Source organism: Octodon degus, unplaced genomic scaffold (assembly GCF_000260255.1).
Source record: "Octodon degus isolate 3935 unplaced genomic scaffold, OctDeg1.0 scaffold00049, whole genome shotgun sequence".
NCBI lineage: Eukaryota > Metazoa > Chordata > Mammalia > Rodentia > Octodontidae > Octodon > Octodon degus.
In genome coordinates, this window is record NW_004524625.1 from 1,753,690 (window position 1) to 1,765,563 (window position 11,874).

An 11,874-nucleotide genomic window follows, 5' to 3' on the forward strand; every position below is an offset into this window, starting at 1 on the left:
GGTTCTTTGTTTTCTAAATTCTTTTTCTTTTTATTCTTTGTTTTCTAATTTCTAATTAAACTACTTGGTAAAAAGCTTCAAAAGAATAACTATGACTTTTAAGATACCAGAGAAGTGAGCGCTTTTCTGATTTGTAATACTACACTTGTGGAGACTTATCTTCATCCTAAACTCTGCCACATTGTGTCCGATCATGAATGTATTGGGTTTGAAACATACAAGGATAAACTGCATTTTTAAAAGTAATTAGTTCTGTTTTTCGTGGTACTAAAGCAGGAGGGTCTCTACGAGTGTGAGCCCAGCCTAAACTACATAGTGAGTTAAGGATCAACCTGAACTACAGAGTGAGACTGTTTTAGGGAAGGAAAAACAGTAACTAATTTTTAAAAAATCTAGTACCATGGTTATTGTGTTTTACTTTTTAAAAAATGGTGTTGGGTCCAAGGCATGAGGGCACACGCCTGTAATCCCAGCATTCGTGAGGCTGACGCAGGAAGATGGCTTTGAGTTAAAGGTCAGCCTGGACTACATAGCGAGACCTATACAAAAAACCCAAAACAAAACAAAACAAAAAACCCCAAAACCAAAAATAAAAAACTGAAAGAAAAAAATGGTGTTGGAAATCAACCCCAAGATCTCATGCATGGTAGGGAAGTGCTCTACACTGAGCTGCACCCCAGGCCTATTTTTATTTCTTAATTTTCTAAGCAGATGGCTTGAGATGCTTACATTTTTTATTTCTTGCCCTGGGAGCTTGGGCAAATTATTTCGCCTATCTGTACGCCAGGTTGCAGTAGGAAAAAAATAAAAGAGTATTTCAAATGCGTGTGTGGTGATTGGAACAATAAAAGCATCTGTTTTGTAGGGTTCTTACGAGCATCAAATGAATTCATGCAGTGTTTACATACTTAAACACTTAAATATCAGCTAATAAAAATAATATTTATTTACTTATCTATTTATGAGATGGGGTATTGTTATGTTGTCCAGCCTGACCAAGAGCTGTAGGTCCTCCTGCCTCAGCCTCCCAAGGAGCTGGAATTGACAGGCATGTGTCCCTACATCCAGTTCTAATTATAATTTCTTTTTCTTTTCCTTTTTTTTTTTTTTTGGCAGAACCGGGGATTGAACTCAGACCCTTGTGCTTGCCAGGGAAGTGCTTATTCCACTGAGCCATCTTCCCAGCCCCTTTTTTCTTTATTTTTAATTTTTTTTTATAATTTCTGAATAAAAAAATATACCCAGATTGTTATGAAGCCCAGGCAAATTGCTTTTCATTGAAGATCCACTCAGGTAACAGGTCTTGCTCTTGAGGCCTGACTCCGACTGCCGACTGCTGCTTCCGCGGCTCCCTGATCTTGGTTTCCAACTTTTGCTTTCAGCCCCCAGGGACGTGTGAGGCTGAGCTCATAAAATGTGTCAGCAGAGCACTTTGTGGATCGATGCTAACTAATAGCAGCTCCCGGAGCTGGCGCGAGCGGGCAGACGCTTGCACAAGATCTTGGACCAGGCTCAGGGACAGCACCCAGGCTTGGCCAGTGTTGCTGTCACAGCAGGAGCCCCTCCCTGGTGCTCCGTGCCACTGTAGCAGAGCCGGTGTCACTGTAATTTGGAGATGAGGAAGGTATCACTGGCCATGGGGACAGTGTTTTGCTCATAGACACCCATTCAAGCCACACACCTGGTCACACAAGCACAGAGCTACGTGTAGGGCCTGTCCTGGACTCCTTCTGGTCAGGGCGGGGGGCTCTGTAGCCATCTCTTCAAAGTCACACAGACAGTCTCTGGCCTCTGCTCATACAATGGCTGCCTTAATTATGGTGGCTTCAGTTCCCTTGACTATGTAGGTGTGAGCTAGTGCAGGAAGATAGGAGTGGAATTCCTCCCATCTCTGCTCTGAAGGGGAGCTCATGTCCATTCTTAGACTGAGCTCAGGTCTGTTCTGGAACTGCAGTGGGGACAGAACAAGGGAACTGTGCCCTTTGGGACCTCCAGGTCTGTTGGAGGAGGCATGGCCTCGTCCTGCAGGAGAGACCCTCCTGCTGAAGGTTGTGGCCCTGTTCTCTGGGACTGCTTATCACATGGAGGTTGATGTAGCCCTCTTAGCTCCTTGTCGGGCACAGAGACCTGACCTTTGGCCTGCAGGAGCCTCCAATCTGATGGAGGAGTCATGGCCACTTTCCTCAGAGAGATCCCTTCTTGAGACTGCCCGCTGCCCTCAGGAAGGACCCCTATTTACTGAGACTTATCGTGTTCTCTCGTGTAAGAAACCCCAACGTGATGGCCTTTGCCCTTGGGAGCCTCCTCCTCCTCTTTCTGAGTCATGGAAAGCGCAGGTCCTATAGGTACAGGCACAGAATGAGCTGGGCAGTTAGGGGCAGGAAGGCAGGAAGCTAGGGGGTTGTAGGGGGGCCTGCGTCAAGTGAGGGCAACCTGGCAGGCTTCAAGGGGGCGGTGGCTTCATGGTACACTCACTCATAGACAGGAAGTGCGGGCTGTGAGGATAAGTGGGAGGTGCTCTCCGGATGGGAAGGGAAGCTCGAGGAGCTCCATGGAGCCCCAGTGTCCACACAGGACACACTGCTGGGGTGGACGGGGTCCAGGGATGCCCTTACCATCAGCCTGTCTGTGCACAGGCCGAGTGCTGCCCGCCAAGGGACATCCGCCCTCCATGGCCTGAGAAGCCCAGAGGAGGAGAGGAAACAGGACGCGTAGCAGGAACGCCTTTTCCTTTCCTTTGTAACTGACCCTTCACTCGGGCTGGGGAGAGTGATCTGCAGGGCTGGCTTGGGTCTGGCTGCTGCTGTGAGCCTGCAGCCCTTTGCTTTGGATCTTGCGGGGTGCCCTGTACGTCCACCGTGCTCCTGGCTGGCCCTGGAACACCCACTGCAGCTCAGGGCTCATCTGCAAAATGGGGTAAGATCTCCTTGCTACCACAGCATGCAGTTGGTGTTACATCGCTCCTTGGGCTTTGCACTGTTATTCTTTGATCCCTGAGATGTGCACTGAACACTTCCTGTGTGCGAGCTCTGGACAGAGACAGAGGGAGGGACTGTGTGCACCGGAAGTTTGCCTGGGACTTGCAGAATAGCCACATCCCAAGGTTGGTAGGTGTGGTGTCACAGAGCGCCTGGCTGGAGGTGGAGATTGGAGTTGAGCAGTGTCTGGCAGCAGCTGCGGCGTCTGTTGGGTGGAGCCCCCAGGTAATGCTTGGCTTGGGTGCTGGGAAGGAGTCAGGGTCAGATTCAGCTGATAGCCCACAAAAGCCTGGTGAACAACGGGGCGAGGACCCATCAGCCAGAACCCCAGCGGCGCTGCCATAGCTGCCTGGGTGGGCACTGAGATCTTTCCCTTAGTGGCCAGACCACAGAGGATGAGGATGGAGCACCGGAGTGTTGGCTGGGCCAGCGGTCTTACTTTTCTCTTTATTCAAGTTACTTCTTTGCTAGGTAAAGGGCTACATGGGTGCACACAGTGTTTGTGTGGTGTGTCTGTGGTGCGTGTGTGTTGAGGTCATAGGTGACAAGTGGGTGGGCTGTGTGATGCATGTGTGAGGGGAGTGTTTAATATTGGTGGGTGTGCACAGTGTGTGTGGTATGTTTGAGTGTGTGGTGTACATGTGGTGTGACACCTGAAGCATGTGGTGTGTGGCAGGTGTCTGGTGGATGTGTGGTATAGTGTGTGTGATGTATGGTATGTTTTCCTTGTGTTTGTGGTGTGGGCAGGCAGATGTGGGAGGGTATCTGTTGTTTGTGCATTTTTTGTGTATCCGTGTGGTGGATGTGGTATCGGTAGGAACATGTCTTGTGGTGTAGTGTGCATGTATGTGTGTGTGTGAATGTGCATGTATGTGTGTGTGTGCATGTGTGTGTGTGTGTGTGTGTGTGTGAACACATGCACGAGTGCACGCGATGGGTGGGGTCTGGGTGTGATCCCCTTCGGATCCTCCCTCCACACTGCATAGAGCGGGTTGGTGCTGAGCCCTCTGCCTGGGCTGGCACGCAGAAGGTTGCCGTCAGCTTGTGATCTTCTCTTTGCTTCTTTCTGCTGTTGACATCTGGGCTTTCAGAGAAGAAGGAAGGTGGGGCAATCATGGTATTTGCTGTTTTCCATGCTGCCAATTCCCCACCATGGCTTTCACATTCCCGCTGTGATGCCATTGAACATGGAACCGAGAAGAGGTGTGTGGGAGGTGCCATTGCGTAACTTCCCGCCACATGGCTGTAGGAGACACTCAGGACCTCACGGGCATCCCAGGGAAGTTCAGTGAGGTCCTTAGTGAGTGAGAAGTTCTGGGTATGCACTGCCTTGTATGTGTGTATGTATTGGTACCAGGGAATGCAGGACCTTGCGCTTGCCAGGCAGACCCTTATGGTGCTGAGCTGTATCCCTGGCCCTGCCTTGTCTTTAAAGCAGTTTAATCCTAAGTGTTTCCCAATACATGAGCACTAGGAGCGTGTGGGTCTGGAGATGGCTTGCTGGGAACCCTGCGACCTGCAGACTGCACTCCTACCTCCGCCTGCTGGGTGTCAGTAGCCTTCCTCCTTCCGGCTGGGACCACCAAGTCTCCAGACATTGCCAAACATCCCCGGGGGTGCAAATTCACCGCAGTTGAGAACCACTGGTGGCAACTGTGTTAACTAACTCAAAAATTCCTAAAAATATGGTGACAGTTGGCTTTTTTTTTTTTTTTTTTGAGGTAGGATCTCACCCTGTGGCCCAGGCTGGCATGGAAATCCTGGTGATCTCCTGCTTCAGCCTCCCGAGTGCTGAGTTTACAGGTGTGAGCCACCACGTCCGGCTGACAGTCATTTCTTAAGGTCTCAGCTACTCCAGTCCTAGCTCTCTCAGTATCAGACCTGGGCCTGGGTTTTCTCCCTAGTTTTTTTCTCAGAATAAGATCTGCCCCTCAGGCTTTAGACTGCAGTCCTTATGAAGTCCCTGGCTGCAGAGGTGCCCACCGCTCCCTCTGGCTGACCACACAGTGCCTGTCATGGGACAGAAATCAGCCTCCATGCTGGGTCTCTTGTGATACTTTATGAGATGTAACAATGGGAAGGAAATAATTTTTCTGAGTGAATCTCCTAGTGTAATACATAGTACTGTATTATGTTATTCTGTATCCCTACCTGTTTATATGTTCCAATTAGAAGTAAACCTCTTCAAATACAATCTTACCTCTGAGGCAATAGCCACTGTCTGTGTCTGCAGTGCTGGGCTCTGCTGGCTCCCGCTGAGGCCACACACCTGCCACACACAGCTCATCCTGGCGGCCACACTGCTGCCACCTCTAATCTACTGTTTGGCCTGGGTCCTGTTCCTCCCCAGCCTCAGCTCAGGCTTGGGTGTAGTTGGTACATTTACTTGTTCATTCAGCATATTTGCTAAGTGCCTACTATGTAGCGCGGAAAATAACCACCGAAGGAAGGTGCAGTTCCTACTGTTTGGAGTTTGTTGTCCTCCCGGTCCCCGGGTGCCCACCAAGGAGTGGTGATGTGCTGGCCTCATGTGGATGCTGGGGTCAGTGGGCAGCAGGAGGGAGAGGACTGTACTGTGCCCTATGTGGCGCATTCTGCAGCCTGAAGCCTCCCCTCCCCCACTGCACTGTGGAGGGAGGGTTTTGTTTATTTGTGGAGTGTCTGTCCAGAGTACAGGTGGCCTGGGAGCGCACGCAGGGCACCAGGCCTGTATCTCTTGCACACAAGAGCGGTGTCCAGAATCTTGAAAAAAAAAAAAAGAAACAAAGAAGGGATATTAGAAAGATGAATGGAAGGAAAGGAGGGAGCATATTTGCCAAAGCATTTTGTGCCAAGGGGTCTTCTTGGGAGAAGTGACGTGGCGGTGGCTGTGGGAAGGACTGCAGTCAGAAGCAGGGAAGGCTGGGCAGGCCAAGGTGGGGGAGAGCGGGGGCTGCTTGTCTCTGGGAATTTCTGGAATGTAGAGGTCCAAATGCGAAGAGAACATTGTACGTTGTGTTTCTGAGAGGCCAGGAAGGAGACGGACAGCTAGCACAGCCTTTGTGTCTTCATCAGAGTCACATAACCATCTTCTGCCACAGCCAGAGCCTTCTCACCGGAGGGATGTGAGCCAGGGCTCTCCACAGAGGGTGAGTTTGGGGCATGGGGGTGATGATGATTCCAGTGCCAGCATCAGCTCCCCACTCAGGGGTTCCCTACTAGGTGCCAAGACTTTCTGTTGTCACCAGCGGACAGGGTAGATGTCATTCTCTGGACAAGGGATTCTGAACAGGGAGGGACAGAGAGGACCTGAGCAGGCCAGGTGACACAGGATGCAGGTGGGAGTTGCTTGCCTAGCTTCTGAGCGCTTTCCTCTGTGGCCTTCTCTTCCTGCCTCTTGGCCCTCTGGAAGGCTGGACTGCCGCCAGGGCTGGGTTATGGGCTCTCTGGTGTCAGCTGCCAGCCTGCTTGGGGACATTTTGTTAGCCTCTGATTTTCAGAACTCCATTTTCCTAGGTTATCAGAAAATGGTCCAAACTTCCTTAAGAAAAATCTCCCTTCTGCCCATGGCCACCTGGTGGCTCCCTGCTTCCCTTAGTTTGCACCACCTGAAAATCTTCCCAGCTATGGACCGTGACCAGAAAGTGCAGGTGGGCAGGCAGCTTCTCTACTTAGAGGTCTGTGGGAAATTTAGATCCTGGGAGCCCAACCCGGCCAGATCCTGTTCAGCACCACTCAGCCCTCAGCTCCCTGGACACCACTCCGTGCCTTAATAGCTGTGTTAGGCCCGAGGGCCATGTGGGACTCAAGGCAGCAGGAGCTGGGGTGCCCATCCCTGCATGCCTCAGACACCCCAGCAGATCTCACAGAGCCTGCTTACTGACCCCAGCACCAGACCCCGTGTCCCTTGGACATTGATTTTGCCGTCTGGGAAATGAAACAGGTACATGGGTCTGTGACTCAAGCTCACCCAGACTTGGGAAATCTGTGAGCTGGGGTGACATTTCCTGTCTTCCTGCCTGGGCTGTCCTGAGAAGCAGGTGCTCTGAGGGCAGGAAGCAGGCAGGGCTCCGACACCCGGTGGTGGCCGCGACTGTCACACTCCGGCAGGGCAGACAGGCCCGAACACAAATAACCCTGCCACCAGGGAGGCTGTGATAAGGGCCTTTGGAACCTCTTTGCTGTTGCCACCACCTGCTCCTCACGCCTCCCTGCTCTGTTCCCTGATGGCTCTGCTCACACCCAGGAAAGTGGGTCAGAATGTAGGGCGGCTCCAGCTGAGAGTGAGTGAGTGCCCCCTGCAAGGCTGCCACCCCTAGCTGAGGCCTAGCTGCGGCTGGGAGCAGGGCAGGGGAGGTTGAGGGGTGGAGGCCCAGGGCCGTGTAACCATGGTGCCCACAACACAGCCTGGCCCTGGCTTTCCCTGCCCCAAGTGCTCATGGCTTCCCATTGCCTTCTGTGTGTGGTCCAAGTTAGCCTGGCACTCAAGTCCCTCCACAGCCTTCTCTAAGGTGTTAGGTCAGTATGTCCATCCAGGTGCTCTGTGACCAATGGCAGGTAGGGGACTGTCCTCGAACCCAGCCTCCTGCCCTGGGCTCCTTCCAGACTCTCAGACAGACCCAGCCATACGCAGCTGCTTGTCATTGTCTAAGCACCCAGTGGCCTGAAGTCACTTCTCCCCCTGCCGTCACTTCTCTGGCATCTCTGTGTCTATGAAGAGCCCCCTCATGGCTCTGTGCCCCCTTGAAGCCTTTATAACTCCCCAGAAAGAACCACTGAACCCTGCCTTTCGGGCAGTACTGTGTATGGTGAAAAGTGTGGTCTCTGAGGCTAGCTTGCCTGGGCTCCAGGTCTCACTCTGGTCCTTTCTTGCTGTGGGACATTAGGCAAGCTGCTTTCTCTCTGTGCCTCAGTTTTCTCATCTCTGAAATAGGATGGTGGCAGCATACTTCATAGGCTTGTTGGAGAAACAAGTCAAGGTTTGTGACACACTGAGAATAGGAGCTGGTGCTTTTCCCCTGGATGAGTTCTTTGATGTTATCTCCAGATTGTTTGGTGCATTCGTAAGATTTTCCTGGTACTACTCATAGAGGAATGAATTGTTCCCAGTGCTGTCTCAATTCCAGGGTAGTGGATCTGTGTGCAGGCGTCATCCTTCCAGGATGAGGTTTCTGCTGCTGCGTAGATGGTTCTGTCTCAGTGACTTCCCTTGGTGGCCCATTTATTTCCCTCCTCTATGGGTTTCTGACCTTGCCTTTGTGACTTTCTGCAGTTATCTGGATTCTCCGAGTCTCCAGTCTTTCCTCTGAAACATGGGAAGGCCTGAGTAGAATAATGCAGCGACGTGTTGGAGTGATAGCGCAGCCCCTGGCTCTTGGGGACCCATCTGACCAGTGGGAGGTGGCCGTTGCTCTCAGAGGGAGGCTGTGACTTGACTTGACTTGACTATCCCACAGTCTCCTGTTAGCAGGGGCCACACCGTGTTCATGTCTGTGTTCCCAGATCCTAGCTCTGGCAGGGCTGGTGACTACTCAGGAAGTAGGTGAATGACAGATGTGACAGATGTTAGGTCCTAGTCAGAGTTGAGCAGAAGCCTGTTTGGGGTATGTCTGCTGTCATGGATGTTGTGACCCTCTAAACAAGGGCCCTCTGCAGTGTTTCTAGAGCCAGATGTCCACTGATGCTGAGAACCAGACGAAAGTACCAATAGGAGAGTTGCCTGCAGCCTGTACGACCAGAGATGAGGGTTGTCACCACATCTATCCAAGCGTCATCCACCTTCATGCTTGACCCCTTCTGAGGGCATTCAACATTCTATGGGTATAAATTCTTTCTTTCTTTTCTTTTTTTTCTGTGGCCAGCTCAGCTTGCCCTGGGTGGGTGGGTGGGGGGCGGCTGGCACAGTATGTGGTGCCAGAGATCCAACTGTGGTCCCTGCACTTTGCCTAAGCTTGCCTGAACAGGCACTTCAGGCTGCTGAGCTATCTCACCAGCCCTATTTATTCATTTATTGAGCACCTGCTGTGTCCCAGGCACCGTGCTGTACCCCAGGGTCCCACTAGCAGCAACACAATTAAGATACATCTCTGCTCTGCTTTCTGCTGTGTAAGTGCAGTGGAGGGGAGGTTGGCAGACATGGATGGCATTGCTGTGAGTGGACATGCTGGGCATGGAGTTGGGGACTCCTAACCCTGGGGGAGTCAGGGGGTCTCTCTGAAGAAAGAGAAAGCTGAGCAGAAGACGCAGACGGCAGAGGCCGCAGTCTGGAGGCTCTAAGAAATCATAGAGATGCAGGCTCTGCATCTTACAATCTTGGAATCAGAGACTGTGACATCTGCCCACTCAGAAGTTAGGATTGGGGCCAGGGAGATGGCTCAGTAGAGTAATCGCTTGCCTGGCAAGCACAAAGGCCTGAGTTCAATCCCCGGTTCCTCAAAAAAAAAAAAGAAGTTAGGATTAAATATTCTTGAGTTCATTTAACTGTTCATTTCTAGGATCCCCGTTCTCTAAGATTCGATACATGCCTTGTTAAGGATGCCTGAGAGTCCTTAAGCGAGGGATTTACCTCATTATACCATGCTTTGAAAAATTAGAAATGTAAAGAAGTAGGTGGGTGGGCAAAGTCTTCTTTAATCCCTGTTAATATTTGGGCACGGTTCCTTGCACGCATTCTCTTCTCTCCAATTCACCTTTATTTATTTATTTTTTTAACCTTTATTTTTAAATGGAACTGTAAAGTGTGTACCAGAGCATCCACATTTGTAATGTACAATCCAGGGCTTTTCAGTATCACTGCAGGCTATGTAACTGCTAGCTCTATCCAATTCTAGAACATTTTTCTAACTCCTGAGAGAAACACCAAACTTTTCAGCAGTCACTCCCTTTTCCTTCCTAAACCGTACAGGCCCTGGCAGCCACTAATCTACTTTCTGTCTCTATGACTCTGCCAATTCTGGCATTTCATGGAAGTGGAATTACAGGACGTGCAGCCCTTTGTGACTGGCTTCATTCCCTTAGCATGATGTTTTTGAGATTTGCTTACATTATGGCGTGAGTCAGGACTTCATCCCATTTCAAGGCAGAGTAATAGTTCATTTTATGTTTATGCCTTATTAAAAATACACTAGTCAATTAAGGGACACTTAAGTTTTTGTTTTGTTTTGTTTTGGTACTCAGATTGAGCCCAGGGCCTTTGCATGAACCTGCGTTCCCAGGCTTTTTTAAGTCTATAAGCTGCCCGAGTGGGGCTCCAACTCAGAATCCTCCTGCCTTAGCCTCCCAGACACTCAGATATTTATTTTTTGTAAACAAACAAACAAACAAACCTCTTTAGAGCTATTTTAATGTGGGCATCTTCTCAGTTCTGTTGGGTGCATGTATACCTAGGAGTGAACTGGTTGGGCCACATGTTAACTTTATATCTAGTGTTTAGAGGAAATGCCAGACTTTTTTAAAGTGGCTTCAGCAGGGCCAGCCAGATAGCTCAGCTGACTAGGCGCCTGCTTAGGCAGACGCAGGGACCGGATTCAATCTCCAGTGTGCTGTGCTGGCCCTGCCCCTCGGGTGTGCTGAGATGGCGATTGAGACTGGGTGCATTCCTGTAATCCCAGTTCTTGGGAGGCTGAAAACAGGAGGATCATTACGAGTCTGATCTGTGTAGTGAGACCCTGTCGACCCTGTCCTAAATTCATAAAAATAAGAAAAAGAAAGTGGCTGCACCATTTTACATTCCCACCAGTGGGACCAGGGAGATAGCTCAGTGGTATGGGCACCTGCCTGGAAGACCCAAGGTTCTCAGTCTGATCCTTGGTACAAAAAAAAAAAAAAAGGTAATTCTGACATTCCCACCAGTGACGCGTGAGAGCTTCAGTCTTTCAACGCCCTCATCGACAATGCGTATTATCCTTTTGCTTACGGTCATCCTGGTGGGTATGAAGCATATACTGTGCTTTTGATTTGCATTTCTGTGATGACTGAGGATGTTGACCATTGTTTCATCTGCTCCTTTGCCACCTCTTTGGAGAAATGCTTGCTTACATAAATCCACTGCCGCTTCTATTGGGTTATTTGCCTGTTTGTTGTGGAGTTGTAAGTGTTCTTTATATAACCTGGTTTCTAGACCTTTGTAGGTACATGCTTGAAAATATCTTCTCCATTCTATGGTTAGTCTTCTAATTTTCTCAGTACTAACCTTGGTAGATGAAGTTTTTATCCATTCTGTTTCAGTTGCGCATGCTCTTTGTGTTGTATCTAAGAAATCCTTCCCTGATCTAAGGTCATGAACATTTACATTTATATGTTCATCTAGTAGTTTCATAGTTGTACATTTGCAAAAAAATTGTACAAATATAAAATAGCTTTCACATTTAGTTCTTCCACCCATTTTTTTTTAATTTTTTTTAACATTTATTTAGTGTGTGTGTGTGTGTGTGTGTGTGTGTGTGGCCAGCTCAGCCCACCAGGGCGCGGCTGGCTGGCATGTGGTGCTGGGGGATCGAACTGCGGTCCCTGTGCTTTGCTTAGCTTAGTTTGTTCAAAGTAGGTGCTTTAGACCACTGAGCCATCTCTCCAGCCCCTCTTCTACCCATTTTGAGCTAATTTTTATATATGGTGTGAGATAAGGGTATGGCTTCATTCTTTTGCATATCGGTATATCGTTGTTGCTTTAGCTTTTGTTGAGAAGACTGTTCTTTAACCATTGACTTGTCTTGACTTCTTTGTCAAATATCAGTTTACCATGCATATGTAGGTTTATCTGTGGACTATTGCTTCTCTTTTATTGATCTGTATGTCTACATGCCAGTACCACATAATCTTTTTTTTTTTTTTTAATTTTATTTATTTATTTGTGTGTGTGTGTGTGTGTGTGTGTGTGTGGCCAGCTCAGCCCACCGGGGGCGGGGCTGGCTGGCATGTG

The 11,874-nt window shown here is 49.6% G+C and overlaps 1 protein-coding gene across 4 annotated transcripts in view; it reads left to right on the forward strand.

The window, feature by feature from the left end:
* Nucleotides 1-11,874, forward strand: part of Arrb1 (arrestin beta 1) — an 80,187-nt gene that overhangs the window by 39,082 nt on the left and 29,231 nt on the right. Inside the window, exon 1 of one of the 4 annotated variants that reach the window (XM_023716617.1) lies at nt 2,538-2,916. The exons of the other annotated variants lie outside the window; for them this stretch is intronic. Coding sequence (XP_023572385.1) covers nt 2,912-2,916 — 5 coding nt within the window. The 5' untranslated portion in view covers nt 2,538-2,911. Of the gene's footprint in view, nt 1-2,537; nt 2,917-11,874 lie in introns of those variants that run through there. 4 annotated transcript variants of the gene reach the window in all.